Here is a 17,409-nt window from a genome sequence, read left to right on the forward strand (position 1 = left end):
AGAGGGTTAGTGAAGGAATTACTCTGATGAAATCAAGCAAAAAGTTTTGAGCAGAAAGGGGTGTTAGAGGTTATCGAATTCAGCCTCCTTATTTTGCAGATGAAAAAACTGGGGTCTAGGAAGGGCAAGTAATTTGGCCATGACCATACAACTAGTAAATGTCTGAGACAGGTCTTTTTTTTTTTTTTCTCAATAGTATTTTATTTTTCCAAATACATGTAAAGATAATTTTCAACATTCATTTTTGTGAGACTTTGTGTTACAAATTTTTCTCTCTCTTATCCCCCATCTCCCCAAGATAGCAAACAACAGGATATAAGTTAAACATTCATAGACCATCTGAAAGGTAGGAAGGTAGCTCAGAATTGACTTAAATTGCATTTCAGAGATAGGTTTTAAACATAGATATTCCTGACTCCAAGTCCAATGCTATATCCAATGCACCAAGCTGCTTCAATTGTAGATCTGAAGTATGTTTAAAATATCTTAGAAAACTTAGACTTCTAATTTATATCAATTCATTCATTATATTAATCACATCAATTCACTGGCCTTCCATTAGCAAGAATGAGTGAAATTGTTCAATATTTATTCAACTTTTGTTAAAATTCATTGATAACTGGGCTTGAAGAGATGTTTTGTGATTCATGTTAAATTAAAAGGTAAATTATGGTATAGAATGTATTTATACATGAGTACAATAAATGCTAGAAATAAATTATTACGAAAATTCATTATGCATTAGTAAAAATTTCTCAGTTTTTATTCATTTTAGCACTATGTTTTGTTTTACAGATTCAATTTAGAGAGAAGGTATTATGGACTGCTATAACCTTGTTCCTTTTCTTAGTATGTTGTCAGGTATGTAATTCTAATATACCTATATTTAATTGTTGATTGATGATATTGAGTTAAAATCTTGGGTTGGTTAGAATTTAAATAATGTGTTTCATTTAAAGAATCAAATTTCAGTTCTATATTTTCTAGTCAAAAGCATATTTTCAATAAATTTAAGTATTGAAAATTTATCAAATTAAAATTTTGAACAACTGAAAATAACCTGTTAAAATGTCATAAATTTTTTAAAAAAGTCTTAAAACTTTTAAAAACATCTTAAAAATGGATTCATAAATATATTGAAACTTTGAGATACATAAAGGAATATAAGTTTATATATAATGAAAATGAAAAACATTTTGTGTTCCCATGGAACTTACTTACTGGGGCTGGGGTAATTATATATAAATAAATATATATATGCAACATAAGTAAATAAAAGATAATTTGACGAGAGAAGGAGCCCTAGTTACAAAGAGGATCAGAGAATGCTTCCTCTTACACTACATATTATTAGTATCTAAGCTGAGTTTATAATTGGGAGCAGCTAGAAGGCACATATAGCACCAGTCCTGGAGTCAAGAAGACCTGAGTTCAAATCTAGCCTTAAACATTTAACATTTAGTAGCTGTATGACCCTGGGCAATTCATTTAACCCCAATTACCTTAAAACAAACAAACAAGTAAATGAAAACTGAAGAGATTAGCTTTACAGCTAGAATGCTCAGGTTGCAATTGATAATAAAGTAGGTTTCAAATCTATGCTGGTAAAAAATTTTAAATTATGAAAAAGAGAAAACTTATCAAAAACAATATCACAGATGAGGACAATACAAGATTGTATTTCTGTAGAACTGCCTTATCTTTGCTATATTAAAAAAAAAAAAAGACTGTGCTCAACTGTTAAGTGATTGAAGTTGACTGTATATGCTTCAGGAACAAAATTTCCATTGCAAAAATATTAATTTCCCTTGACTGTGAAAAAGTTTTCCCAATTTGGCCTACATTTTCTTCCATTGTTAACAAAATGTACAATTTTATCTGATCAACAAAAATCTCCTAGCTTCCTTAATTTATGAAAAGTCTGAAATTTTCTCCTTTTAGATTTTAATATTTATTTTATTTCTAAAAACTTAACTTTTAATTACATCAGCAAGGCAAAATATAACTTAGAATTTTTTCAAGGATAAGGGTTTCTGGTTGTCATCCTTTCCTTCCTCTCCCTATAGGTTTGTTTATTATTTTAGTCTTAAATATAAACAAGTCTTAAACATAGAGAATATATTAGAATGGATTAGTAATCTATAGGAAAATAGTTTCTTTGTCAAAAAAAATGCTTTTTACTTATTCTTTTTATCCTCTAACAAAGAGATGAATTTGTTTACTGGGGGATTTGGTGTTAAATGGCAAAGGGCAAATTGAGCATATTTTAAACATGAATGATTATGGTCATTTCAAAATTTAATGTTGTCTAAAATTAAGAATTGCCTTGGTTTTAAAAGTCAAATTGTTCTGACTAATATGGAAATATGTTTTACATGATTACACATATATAACCTATGTCAGATTATTTGCCATCTTGGGAAGGAGAAAAGGAATAGAGGGAGGGAGAAAAATTTAGAGCTCAAAATCTTTTTTTAGAAAATGAATGCTGAAAATTGTCTTTATGTGTCACTGGAAAAAACAAAATACTATTAAATTTTTTAAAAAGTTAAATTGTTCCTAAAGTATTTATTAATTTTTGATATTTGGCTTTTAAATATGACTTAGTAAATATAGAAAGTGTGATAAAGTGTGGGAAGCTAGCTTTGGAGTGAAGGATACTTGAGTTCAAATTCTATTTCTGACATATACTCGCTCTGAAACTATGGCCAGGTTATTTAAAACCTTACTGGTACCCCCAAGACAGCTCTTTATGAAAGTAAATTACAGGCAAATTGCTGATTTGGAGTAAGCCTCTGACACCATAAACTCACAGGTCCAGGCTAAAAAAATTATTTAAAAATCTGAAATGTATAGAAATGTAAATGTGTTAACTAGAAAAATGTGAAATCAGCCAGATATTAAAGTTTCAAGAATTTGTTTTTTTAAAGGAATAATTTTCTGATTGCCTTCATTCTAGAATAGGAAATTCCATTTTCTAGGATTATTCTTCTGTACTCCTATTAAAAAACAGTTTTATCTTTGAGTATGCATTAGATTTATATAACAGGTTTTTACTATGTAGTTAAATGCTTCCATATATCTTATAGATACCACTATTTGGAATCATGTCATCAGATTCTGCAGATCCTTTCTACTGGATGAGAGTTATTCTTGCTTCTAACAGAGGTTAGTGGTTCCATTGTTTCTCTTATTTTTTTTCCTTTCTGCTTCTGGTCCCAAATTGGTCTAACCCCTTAAAGGAAAGTGTCCAGTGAACTAGTTATTGAAATATTACTTCTATTTGGCATTACTGATAAAGAATGTTTAACTTCTTAAGACTATCTCTGATAGTCTTGACAAAAAAGAAGTTGGAAAAGTACCATCAGATCAGTACAGTGCTTTTGTTCATAATAATCAAGTGAATACTGTTTTTACCAAATTGAATAGGATTTTGTGTATCCATCTAATTCTAGTATTCCAATGGATCTGTGATTTCAGTGATGTTGATCTTCAGCCATCAAGATTGAAAAAATCCATTCCTTTCTATCCATGAATTCTTTTAAGTTCCTAATATATTCACCCAGTTGGTCTTAGGAAACTGTTATGTTCTACAACATATAGTCATAGGACATCCCCAGAGGATATTGATGTTAGAAAAACTCAGCCTTTTTTCTTTTTTTTAATGAATAATTTATTTTGATTTTTAGTTCCAAATTTTCTCCCTCTCTTCATCCCATTCCCATCTATTGAATGTGCAAGAAATGTAATACCCATTACACATATGAAGTCATTCAAAACATTTCCATGTAAATCATATTACAAAAATTTTAAGAAAAATAAAGTGGAAAAAATTTGCTTCAGTCTGTATTCAGAGTTCATCAGTTCTCTCTCTGGAAGTGATTGAGCATTTTTTTCATTATGAGTTCTTTGAAATTGTTCTAGATCTTTGTATTGCTGAGAATAGTTAAGTCATTCACATTTGATTATCCTTGTAATATTGCTCTTATTTTGTACATTGTTTTGGTTTTGCTCACTTCCCTTTGCATAGATTCATATAAGACTTCTCAGATTTCTATGAAACCAACATAGTCATCGTTTCTTTTAGCACAATAGTATTCCTTCGTAGTTGTACACTATAACTTGGTTAGCCATTTCCCAATTAATGAGTAAATCCTTAGTTTATAATTCTTTGTCACTATAAAAAGAGTTGCTATAAATATTTTTGTATATATGGATCCTTCTAAAAATTTTTATAATATACAGATTTAGTATGGTATTGCACAATTTTATCACCCTTTGAACACAGTTCCAAATTGTTCTCCCAAGTGGTTGGACCAGTTCACAATGCTGCCAATAGTGTGTTAGTATCCCCATTTTTCCACACTTATCATTTGCCATTTTTCTTTTCTGTCATGTTAACCAATTTAATAAGTGTGAAGTTGTAGCTCAGAATTGTTTTAATTTGCATTTCTCTAACTTAGTAAATTAGTGATATTTATTAATTTATTAATAACTTTGATTTCTTCTGAAAATGTTTTATTCATATTCTTTGACTATAAATTACTGAGCACTTTTTTTTTTTTCAAAGACAAGTCTGGGGCTATTAAAATCATTTTTCAATTTCAAAAAGACAGTCCAGCTCATTCTCTTCTTCCCATTTAATCCTGGCCCTTCTCATTCTTTTGTAATGATTGCTTAGTATACATTTTGACAAATAAATTCTTTATTTTCTGTCTAATTGCATATTCTAATTTAGACAATTGACATTTCTTAGCTACTTGACTTCTTTTGGTCCTATAAATATAGTTAGGTCAAATGCTTGTGAGTGATGATAAAGCTCACCGAAGATGTTTTGCTTTGCTTTAGAGCTTCATTCCAGCAGTTCAAAGTTATCTACAAATAGGATCTTCTGGATAAATTAAGGGGTCCCCCTTTTTCCAAGAGAATTCCACACTGTCTCTCCTCTGTGACTATTGTGAACAATTTATATCTCCTTGTTTTATATTTTGTTTAATATAGTATTCTGAAGTTTGTTGAATAAGGTTCTCTCTATTAGATCCTTCAGGGAATCTTGCATAATTTTGATATACATGTGGAACATATGATGGCTAAAGAAAAGTCTTTAAGACAGTGTTTTCTTCCACTAAATCAAAGAGTTTTTATAGTTAAAAGCTGGGTGAGATTTCATATTCTCTATTTTTTAGTCAAAGGTGTATGATAAATCTGTGGTCTACTGTTAAATGTCATTTGTGAAAGTTTGATTATTTTCTAATGTAACTTTCATTAAAAATGCCTTGGATATGTATGTATTCTCACAAAAATTTCTTTATTGATGAGATATAGGGACTAGTAGTTGTTGATACTCTTCACATCTGCCTTTTTCAGTAATATCAATAAACTTTTTTTTTCCACCTGTGGTATCTACTTAAATACTTTGAGAATACATCTCCCATTATTCTCAAAATTGTATTGTCTTCACTCTGAGTTTCTCTGTATATTCTTGGTCAAGTTTAGCTGGTTGTTTCATCTTTGTTTCCATAAGTGTCATTCCCTCTACAAGAATATCCAAGGCCATAGTGTCAAAATCCAAAAATAGAATTTCCATTTTTCCATCCTTCATCTGTTTATTTTTCTCTACTGGGTTAATGTTAAACACTCTCAGGATGACTTTTTTATTTGGGTAAATCACTAAACTTTTCTAAATATTTTTCCTTTCATTGCTTCCCACTATTTTAAGAAGTATTATTCTTAAAGTTTTCCACCATCCTTCTCTTTTGCTTTTTACAAATAAACATATATTTCAAATTATTATTACCTTTGGTTGCTTTACTACTTAGCAAGTAAGTCATTTTGACTGAGGCAAGGTCATTCAGTCAGCTCCTTATGACAGTGTATTTATATCAATTTAAACTCATTTACAAAGATGAAAAATGAAGTAGCTTTTCCCCTAAAGTAGCTTACATTCTACTAGCTGCCCCCTTTATCATCTTATTCTAATAGCACAGTTATCAAAACAGAAAGACTCCTATAGGACTGAAGTGCATTTGTTATTTTTCCTTTTTTTTTTTAAAAGTTTTGGGGGGCAAAGAATTACCAAATCATTAGTTTACTAGTGATGCGCCTCTCTGTACTTTGCTTACTTGGTCCTCAAAAATCAGATATGGTCTGTTGCTAATACTACTCAAAAGTCTTTCCAGAATGGTATAAACTGCCAGATTTCCTTCTGCTAACTTAGCTAGTGTCATTTATACAGATGAAATGTATAAATAGAATTTTATGGAGACAGTCATAACTCTAGCAGTCACCTAGGCCTAGGAGCTCTGGAAATGGCAGAACTTCGCATAAACCTTTTGTTGCCAGCTCAGTCCTCAAAACCTCATTAAAGAGATGTGTTTCCTCTGGAAAAGAGGCCAACCAATTTTTATACACAGGGTAGGTAAGCCAACTTAGTTAAGATAGCAGGCCAACCTGAGGGAGACACAGAAAACAGCATGTGCCAGGCAGATGGAAATCACCACCACAACTTTAATCCTAATAGAGATGACCTAGACCCCTGAATCCAAGAGACTTGGGTATAGCAAGATTTGCAGCACACAGAAATCATTTTGGGAAGCTATCCCTGTAGATATGGAGCCTGGCAGCTGCTCCTGCAAGTATGACAGCCACAACTCCTAAAGATCTAGAAAAGTTCTTGGCCATATTTAATGGTTTAACATTAGAAATTTATTATGTTTTATCAGGGGAAGGGCATTAAAGAAGAGGGGTTAACATCTTTTCTTTTCCCTTCTGACTTATAGCTGAAATCGTCATAAGTGTTGCCTCCCTCATCCTTGAGAGAAGGAGCTCCTTCTTTTTCTATTTGTAATCCCAGGACTTAGCACTGTCCTTTGCACACAGGAAGCACCTAATATGTGTTTTATTCATTTATTCAACAAAGTAATATTTTGATGCTTCTTCTGGTGTTAGAGGTGACCCTAGGTTCTTAGAGATTGTAGAGTACACCTTTTATGTAGATCCTGACAAGCCAGTAAGATTTTGAGTGTGTGCAAACAACATTCAGAGACCAGTCTACCTAGACACAGAGAGGGCTGCACCACCAAAAAATTAAATTACAAATTGCAGCTTTTTTGGCTATAATTCATTAAATTATCTACTCATGTATAAAGGAGTTCTGATCTGCATCTATAAAGACATGCCATATTGAGGAATCGTCATCGTTATCATTGTCATCATCATCATCATCATCATCATCATCATCACTAACATATATAGAGTTCTTGTTATGTGCCAAGCATTGTGCTAAGCACTTTATACTTATTATTTCATATGAAGCTTACAACAACCCTAGGAGGAAGGCACTATTATTATCCCCTTTTTACAAGTGAAGAAACTGAGGGAAATGGCATTTAAGTGACTTATCTATTTAGTAAGTATTAGAGGCAGAATTTAAACTCAGGTCTTCTTGCCATTCTATCCATTGCTTCATCTGTAAATATGTGTGTGTGTGTGTGTGTGTGTGTGTGTGTATATATATATATATATATATATATATATATATATATATATATATTTATATATATAACATTTTTCAGAGTACTTTATGATCATTTTGATTTAGTTCATAAATAATGCATAGAATGTAACTTATAAGAAATGAAGTTGTATTCTTATCTAGAGAAATTCTTGAACATTGACTTAAGTAGATCAAACACTGTTAAATTGTGTAATAATGAAAATCATGCTGTGCTGCTTCTCTCCCCTCCATCACCCCAAAGGAACTTTAATGGAATTGGGTATCTCTCCAATTGTAACATCTGGCTTGATCATGCAGTTGTTAGCTGGAGCTAAAATCATTGAAGTAGGGGATACTCCAAAAGATCGAGCTCTGTTCAATGGAGCCCAGAAATGTGAGTATTAAAACTAAGAGATATTAAGCTTATTTTAAATTCGAGGACATTTATGTTAATGGTTTTCTTATAGAATTTTTCTGTGTTCGCTTAATTCTCTCTCCTCTATGTCTTCCTTTTTTAAAATCAGTATTTGGTATGATTATAACTATTGGGCAAGCCATTGTGTATGTCATGACTGGAATGTATGGAGATCCTGCTGAAATGGGTGCTGGAATCTGTCTACTTATAATCATTCAGGTAAGATCTTATTTCTTCATATATCAAAATAACAAATCAGTTTGATACTTTTCTTTTTATTTCCTTTTCAGGCCAGTGAGTCTTATCTCATAAGAAAATTTAAATTGGCTTATAATATATATAACTAATCCATAAACTTAAAAAAAAGATAATTTGGGATGATATGGAGGGGAAAGTTGGTATACTACTTCTACTCTAGTATGTCTCTAAATAACTTTGGATAATTACAATTTAAGTTTGTTCAGTTTTCTGTTTGAAACATCTTTGAAAAGTCATCTAGAAGTTTATGTAGATTGTAATTCTTTTCCTACGTAAGAATGTCAGTTTTCTACCTATGCCTTATAAATAACACTGATAATTTAGTTGATTTTTGCAGGCTTAAGCTGTACACTTAATATAGCACAGTGGAATTAATCCCAAATATCCTAGACATCAGAAATTTGAATGAGAATTTTCTAATGGATCACCAGTGTCTTAGATTTCCCCTCTTTTATTTATCTGATTAAGACCAAATCTTTTCTTATTTTGGGATATATAGTATAAGATACACCTGTTTCAATAAAGACAGAAGGTTGAATTTTTTTTTTTTCATGTTTTAAAATATAGACTATTAGTCAATTTCTTAAAAACTCAGTGGAGAAAATTGACTACACAAGAACTATTTTGATGTCTTTTTAGGACTCTTTGTGCTTTCCCCTAATGTTTAAGATATTTGATTAAATAATTTAGAAATTATTTTTGTTCCATTGGATTATTTCTTTTGCAGGAAGCAGTGTTTTAGAAAAATGTTTGTTTTATTTTAATTGATATTCAAATTGAACTGATGTCAACAATTTGCTTAATTCACCTGTAATTTTAGTGAAGTTTTTATAGAGTGTTGTAGAAATATGAAGACAACATTTAGAATTTTTTGCTTACTGGGTTGAATAGGTTAAATAAAAATTGTAATTTTATAGTTGAGATTCTTAAGTTGTGTTAAAATAATTACAGTCAGTACTGAGATATGTAATAAGAATTGCATTTTAAGATTGGATGAAACATAATTTAAAAATAGAGAAGTTTACAAATGTTATATTTATTTAAAATATTGTTGATAGTGCATTTGTATTAATTTTTTTTCTCATTGATAGTAGAGAAAAAATAAGTGAATATTTGGATGGCTTGTGGTTACAGTTGTGACTTACATAGTTAAGAATCTGGATTATAATAGAGACAAAATTGGATCAGGGTATTTTTACATATAAACAAATGTAACTTTTGAAAAGTATGTGCTTTTGTTGGCCATAATGCCTATGTTAGGGTTAGGCAATTACCATAGTAGCAGAATCTGGTGGCTAATGATGACTTTCTTTGTGTCATTCTTAAACCTCTTTTCCTCCTCCTCCTCCTCTGCCTCATCTTACTCTTCCTCCTCTTCATCTTCCTCCTTTCTCCCTCCTCTTCCCCCCTTCTTCCTTTTTCTATCTTTTCCCTCCCCTTTCCTTTCCTTCCTTCCTTCCTTCCTTCCTTCCTTCCTTCCTTCCTTCCTTCCTTCCTTCCTTCCTTCCTTCCTCCCTTCCTCCCTTCCTCCTTCCTCCTTCCTTCTTCCTTCCTTCCTCCCTCCCTCCCTCCCTCCCTCCCTCCCTTCCTCCCTCCCTCCCTCCCTCCCTCCCTCTTATCTCACTTCTAGACTATTTGAATAACCTTCATATTGGTCTCAAAAGAAGAGGACTTTGTAGAGTTGAGGTGATTCATCAAAGAGTCAAGATGAAGAGGATCAAAATAGAGAAGGAGAAGAAAAAGCTGACACATCTACAATGTGTCAGACAGTGTCTAAGCATTTCTCTCATTTGAGAAAGACAGTGTAGTCATTGAAGGAATGATAACCAGGGGAAGGAAGGAAGGAAAGAAAGAAGGTATTTGCAAAGCACCTACTATTTAAGAAAGGAGGTATTTGCAAAGCACCTACTATTTCCCAGGCACTTTACAAGTATCTCATTTGATTCTCACAACATTCCTGGGAGGAAGATTCTATTATTCCCATTTTATAGTTAAGGAAACTGAGGCAAATAGGCTGATTGACTTGGTCAGGACCATATAGCTAGTAATGTCTTAGATTGAATTAGAATTCAGATCTTCTTGGTTCCAGGCCCAGCATTTTGGCCACCTTGCTTAAATGGAAAGATTGGAGGTCATAGCTTAGCTGTTGTAAGGATTGATGCAAGGTGGAAAAGAGAGAAATGGAATGACAACAGATTATGTTAAAAAAAGAAATTTCAGAGTTTATGAACATGAAAATTGAATACTTGTGGGAGGTGGCATGGCCATTTCTGTATAGCTGAGGTGGGGCAGAAAACTAGATCAGGAGAAATGAGTGAATCTAGGCAGATGGAGGTGAGGTTGTTTGGAGAAGTATTTGTATGGATTTTTTAAGTCTTCTAGTATAAGAGCAGGAATTAGGGAGGAGAGAAAACATAAACTAGACTCTGAATTCAATGAGTGAGGGAAAGCCACAGAAATCAATAGATAAAACTAACAAGAATCCTGATTGGGTGGCATCTATTTGATTATTTGGAGAGAATCTCTATCATTTGCCGAATGATTAAACAAATCATAGTTCATGGCTTTAACAGAATGTGATTTTAATAGAAGAAACAACATATAATATGAGATTTCAGAGAAACATTGATGAGATAGTCAGTGAACATTTAGTAAGCACCTATTATATTATTGGACTAAGACCCATGTGAATTGATGTGTAAGGAAGTCAATAGACCCAGGAAAACAACATATAGACTATTTAAGTGGAAATTTAGGAGAAAAATACATTAAAAGTTGTGTAGTTATAATCAAGATTGGCCCTAAGGAAGAAATGAGAAAATGCATCTCACTATGGAGATCTGGGACTAGAGGGGTATGCAATATCACATGTCACATGGGCTTTGAAGAATTGGTTGATTTTACACAAATTTGGGGGGACATTGGATTTTATGGATTTTTTTCTCTATTTTCATTCATCTTTGTTACATGAGAAAACTTAACTAGGTAGGGAGAAAGTATATAGTCAGAAAAATAGTAGACATCAGTACCACTATTTAAAAAACAAACAAACAAACCACAAACAACTTTACCTTTACTCTGACATCCTTTTTAGCTACTCATTGATATCTCTTTTCCTTTTCACATCCAGTCTCCTGAATCTATATTCATAGCTTTGACTCCCTCCTTTCTCAGTCCCTTTTAGTCAGTTTTCCAACACTCACTCCCTGATATTTGCTTCCAGCGATGCCCAAGAAATTGTTTGAATTCATCTTCCTCCTTTCCCCCCAATCCTAAAATAAGCAAGACAAAAATCAGCAAATCCAAAACTCATAAACAAGTGAAATGTAATGGAGGAAGAAGTCATAAATGTGTGTGCAGTCTTATGTAGTCTTACATTTTGCTATTTACATAAGAGTTTCCTATATAACAGTTAAGGAAGTTTCCATATCAAAAATTCCCAACAACAACTTAGTCATAGTAGTCATGATTGTCAGTTTGGTTGCAAAAATATTATTTAAAGTTCTTTCCTTTAGTTTTCTAGCAATCGTCTTGCTACTTAATATTTTCTTCTATGTAGTTGCAAACAGTGAATTACATTGTTCTTTTTGTTTGTTTTTTCCCCCACTCTGCACCACTAGATCCTTATAATTCTTCACTTGAAAACATGATACTGTGGGAAGATGTGGCTTCAGGAATCAGAGGACCTGGCTTCAGATCCTGCTTTTGTCACTCTCTGTGTGACTGTGGCAAGTCATTTGGCTTCTCTCATCCTCCGTTTTCTCATCTGCCAAAGAGGGGATTAGATGAGATGACCTTTAATGTTCCCTTTTAGTTAAAAATTTATGACTTTGTCATTTCTTCAAACCATTATCCTGTATCTTTCCACCCTTTCACAAAGTCACAGATCATGTATACTCTTTACTTTCATTTTCTTACTCTTAACCCCAAGTGATCTTCTTGGCCCTTTCTATCTCTTGTAATTTTTCTTTTGGAGCAGCTAGGTGGTACAGTGCATAGAGCACTAGCCCTAGAGTTAGGAGCACCTGAGTTCAAATCCAACTTCAAACACTTGACAATTACCAACTGTATAACCTTGGACAAATCAGTTAACCTTCCCCCCCAAAAAAAAAAAATCTTAGAAAAAGAAATTTCTCTTTCCAAGTTTTTTAGTGATCTTAGTTGTTAAATTTAATGGACTTTTCTCAATCCTTAATCAGTGTGAACAATGTAGCTTTTAATATTGGTGACCAACATCTATTTCCTTAAACTTTATTCTCCATTACCTTTTGTAACATGGTTCTCTTTTGATTCAATGTATCTGGCCATTCTTATCTCAGTTTTCTTTACTCTTATCTTCATCTTGCTGGTAACACAAAGTCCTATCCCAAATTATGCTTTCTTCCTTGTGATCTCATTAGGTTTTCCTGATTCATTTCTCTCCAAGCAAATGACTCCTAAATTTGCATTGTCATCTCTAATCTCTTTTTTATTCTTTTGTTCTTGCTGCCCACTAGATAGCTCTACTTGGAATTTTGCCTAGTCAAAATGGAACTATATTTTTCCCTTCAAAATTTATCCTTCTTCCAAGCTTTGAGAATTCTACCATTTTTCCTCTCACTCAAATCAATCATTGCCTCTACACCAATTCAGTTGCCAAATCTTATTAATTTTATCTCCATAACAGCTCTGACCTCCTGTCTCCTTTCTTTTCACTTCTATAAACAACCATAGTTGATGCCCTCATTACTTTTACCAAAACAATCACAAGTCTCGTAATTGCTTTTCCTGCTTCCAGTCTTATTCTTCTTAAATCTGTTTTCCCACACTGTTGCCTTGATGGTAGATTTATAGTACCATTCCTTTACTCAGGTTGCCATTGATTAGTGTTTCTTAATCTATTTTGTATATGAACCCCTTTTTGTAGTCTGATGAAAGCTATGGATCCCTTCTCAGAATCACATTTTAGACTATTGATGCAAATAAATGTTAAATTTCAGTTCTAGATTAGTAAAAATGAAGAAGTAATTTTTTTCCCCCTTCCAAGTTCACAGACCTCATGTTTAGGAAACCATGCTATAGTGGATATTGAGCTAGTCTCAAGGCCAGAAGTATCTGGGTTCAGATCCCATCTCTGGCAAATACTTGCTCTGCAGCTTTAAGCAAGAACCTTAGACTAGGGCCAACATAGATTGCTAGAAAGTTTTCTCATCTAAGAGTTTCCCATATCAATGAAATCACAGGTCAGAGACTATAGTTTTAGAGCTGGAAGGGACATTTAGAAGGCCATTGAATTCAGATCTTCTACTTTAGAGATAACAAAACTGAGGCACAGAAAAGTTAAGTGATTTACCCAATATCACACTACTTTCTGAGTTGGAATTAGATCTCAATATTCTTGAACAATGTCAAGAACAATGTCCTATCAACTACTGATCTTTGTCCAATTTGATGTTATTCATCTTCTCAGAAGTCTTTAGTAGCCCCCAACTGCCTCTAGCATACGATATCAGCTTCTCAACTTAGCATGGAAACCACTCCTCACTCTTACTGTACCTTTTCAGCTCATTTCTCTTATTTTCTTTCACACATTCTAGTTCAGTTGGGCTGCTTGCTATTCCTCATGCTCTATTCCATCTCTACAATCAGCTGTCCTCCCAGCTCTGGGAAGTATTTCCTCTTCACCTCCAACTCTTAGAATTCCTAGCATTAAGTCAGGAGGATTTGAATTCAAATGTGGCCTCAGATACTTAACACTTTCTAGCTGTGTGACCCTAGGCAAGTCACTTGACCCCAATTGCTTCAGACAAAAAAAAAAAAAAAAGAATTCCTAGCTTGCTGCTATTCCCAATGAGAAGGAAGCCTTGTCTGACTCCTCTTTCCCAATTGTTAGTGTTACTTCACACTTGAAATAACTTTGTAGGACTTTGTATGTATGCTATACTCATTCCCCTTTCTCCTCCCCAACCCTAAGTTTAGTTTAACTTCCTTGAGGGAAAGGCCATTTTCTTTTTGTCTAGGATACTAAGTAAATGTCCACTGAATTCAGTGGTCTGTGCCCCAGTAGAATATGAGCTCATTTTATTGAAGATAGAGCCTGTTTCTTTTGTCTTTATATCCTCAGGGCCAGCCCAGTGACGTGTACTATATAGTTAATAGAAAGAGATTAACAAGTGTATGTTGAAAGAAATTGAATTCATGAAGGAAAAACTGTTCGGTGAAGTGAAAGTGATGGAAACCTTGTAAGAAAGTAATAATGTCTATTTAGAGTTTGTAATTGTCAAAGAAGGATTTCTCAGTAAGGATTTTAGAATTTAGGCTTTAGGAAAGTATATTGGGAAATGTTTAGTATAAGAATGCTAAGATCAGTGACTCTAAAAGGGGAGGATGGCTAAATATAATAAGTATGTGAGTAGTATAATTTGTGCAATATAATTTCATGTAATAATAGTAAAGAAAAAAAAGAAAAGGGGAGACATACAAAAAGATACGACTGCCTAGGAAACTGACCTTATTAAAAAAAATGTACAGAAGATAAAAAAAGATGTGTACATTCCTAAGGTTAGCTATAAAAAAAAAGAGTGACTTGGAACTGTAAAGATAGTGTTAGGAAAACGAAACAAGCTAAATAACTTAGTTTATGAAAAAAAGTCTAAAAGCTATAAATAAGACTTTTATTTTTAAAGCTTGTTTATAGCAAGAAGAGAGGTTAGCATTATTGCTTAGGCAGGGGTCCTCAAACTTTTTAAATAGGGGGCTAGTTCACTGTCCCTCAGACTGTTGGAGGGCCAGACTATAGTAAAAACAAAACCTTTGTTTTGTGGGCCTTCATAACCCTGGGTGAGAGGGATAATCGTCCTCAGCTGCTGCAGTGGGCCGCAGTTTGAGGACCTCTGGCCTTAGGGCATATGATGGTAATATTAACAGTAGAAGAGACTTAAAATTGCAACAATAAGTGATAGGAAGAAGAATAGTATCATTCCTTATTTTGTTTTTGTTTTTTCATCAGAGATGGAGCTTAGCTCTGGAAAAGACACAACAAATGTGGCAAAGTCTGAATTGAAGCCCCAGATAAATGAGGATAAGGTTACCAATGGTGTCTTTCAAAGAGAATTTTCTAGATCCAGATAAATCACACTCCAGAACTTTTAGATGTGATTATGCAAATCCTGTAGCTAATCTTTGAATATTCAGACTCGAGGAGAAAATGTGCCAAAGATTTGAAAGATGCATATGTTCTAATTTTATAAAAGAGAAAAAAATGTGTACATTCTAGAACCAATATCTAGAAATTGACTTTTTTGGTTTCCAACAAAATTTGAAATTGAGAATTAACTTGTAGTTGGTTTTTTTTTTAACATGAAAAAATGAATGGTGATCAGTATGTAATAGTAATAGTGGTTGTAATAGCTGGCATGTATGTAACATTTTAAGTTTTTTACCTATGTCATTTTAGTTGATTCTTACAACATCCCTATGTGGTATATGTTACTATTATCTTCATTATTACTGTGAGTAAACTGAGACTGAGAAAGGTCTTTTGGTTTTTGCTGAATTATCCATCTAAGTGTCTAAAACTGGATTTGAACTTCTTTCCTAACCCTCAACTCCAGCAGTCATCTATTGTGCTACCTAATAACCTTATATGAAAATCAGTATGAATTTACTGAAAAACTATCATACCAAGTTGTCAGATTTTTAAAAATATTTTTTTAAAGTAGAGACTAGTGGATCATAGAATGTCATTTACATAGCATTTTAAAGTTTTCAAAGTGCTTTATGTAGATTATCTTATTGAACACAAGAATGCTATTAGAGTTTATGTGAGCTTTAGCATTTAGAATAGTCTCCTATGATATATTTGTAGTTGTATGGTAGCAGCATGCTTATGCCTAAAGAGTTTTGATGAATAGATTAATGTTGACTCTAAAGAATGTTAATTGCATGGCCCTGGGATTTTTTTTTTTGATTCTTGTCTCCTTAGATTTTTTGTGTTGTTTTGTTTTTTATGATTTAGACAAAGATTTAGAAGATCTTTTTATCATGTTTTTAGAAAACAGAAAAGTTGATCAAGATTATATCAAATTCTAAAATTTAGGAAGCTATGTAAGGTGGAATGATTAATAAGATGAAATAAAGGGGACAAATTTTAAAGTCCTGGATTTAGATTCACAAATTCAACTGTATAAAAACAGACTGAGGGAAACTTGCTTTAATAGCAATTCATGTGGGGCAAAAAAAGGCCAAAGACTTTGATCACTCTGTATGACTTAAGTGTAATGTGGCTACAAGTTAGCATACTGTACAGTGTTTAGAATAAGGGAAGTAACAGTCTTACTGTGTGCATTTCTAGAGACTTAAAAGAAATTGGAATTTTTTTTTTTTAAAGAGGTGATAGATTTGTTTAAGAATTTCAAACAACACATATGGGATAGTTGAAAGAAATGGGAATATTTAAGCTGGAAAAGAGAAGACCTACATTTGGAGGAGGATATAAGATGATACCTATATTCAAGTATTAGACAAGTTATTATATGGAAAAGAATTAATTTGTTCTTGGTAGTGTCAATGGAACCAGAGCAGGGTTTCTCAACTTGAAGGTTGTGAACTTGATTTTTTTTTTAAACATTTTTGATAGCTGTATTTCAGTATAATTGGTTTCCTTTGTAATCTTAAGTATTTTATTTTATTCACTTAAAAATCATTATTCAGAGAAGAGGGGATCACACCTCTAAGCTTCACCACAGTGCCAAAGGTTTCCATGACACAAAACTAAATAGTAAATGAATAGAAATTACAGTGAAATAGATGCAGCTCTGTATAAGGAAGCATTTTAATAGGATGTTTATAGAAAAAGTGAAGTTCTCGTAATGGAGAATGTTTAAGCTGAAGTTGGATACTTTCTAAAAAGAAATTTCTATATCGGATGAAAAGTTCAAGATTATCTTCCATATCCCTTCCAAATCCTAGGATTCTGTGGTTTTATGAATACAAAAAAGCTCCAGGAGCAGCCATCAGGCTCTCCTCGTATTCTTTGTCTGGACTATTTAAATCTTCCCCTCATTTGAAATGCAGAAGCTTAATTTTCAGAGATTCCTTGGTTTAGAGTTAATTTAGAGGTTAGTACTCTTTGTGATTTTATTATTTTTCCTCATTTGCAAAATGGGAAAATGCCTGTTCTTATTTCAATCTTATCTTCACAGAGCTTTTGAAAATTTGGAAGTGTTAAGTTTTAAATCTGAAGTTCTCTTATGTTATTTGT

General features: G+C 32.8%; 1 protein-coding gene across 1 annotated transcript in view; it reads left to right on the plus strand.

Annotated features, from left to right (window-relative positions):
- SEC61A2 (SEC61 translocon subunit alpha 2) overlaps nt 1–17,409 on the plus strand; it is a 35,935-nt gene that overhangs the window by 10,314 nt on the left and 8,212 nt on the right. Inside the window, exons 3-6 of the mRNA XM_003771423.3 lie at nt 796–861; nt 3,090–3,168; nt 7,758–7,889; nt 8,020–8,129. Coding sequence (XP_003771471.1) covers nt 796–861; nt 3,090–3,168; nt 7,758–7,889; nt 8,020–8,129 — 387 coding nt within the window. The remainder of the gene's footprint in view (nt 1–795; nt 862–3,089; nt 3,169–7,757; nt 7,890–8,019; nt 8,130–17,409) is intronic.

This window comes from Sarcophilus harrisii, chromosome 5 (genome assembly GCF_902635505.1).
Source record: "Sarcophilus harrisii chromosome 5, mSarHar1.11, whole genome shotgun sequence".
Classification (NCBI taxonomy): domain Eukaryota; kingdom Metazoa; phylum Chordata; class Mammalia; order Dasyuromorphia; family Dasyuridae; genus Sarcophilus; species Sarcophilus harrisii.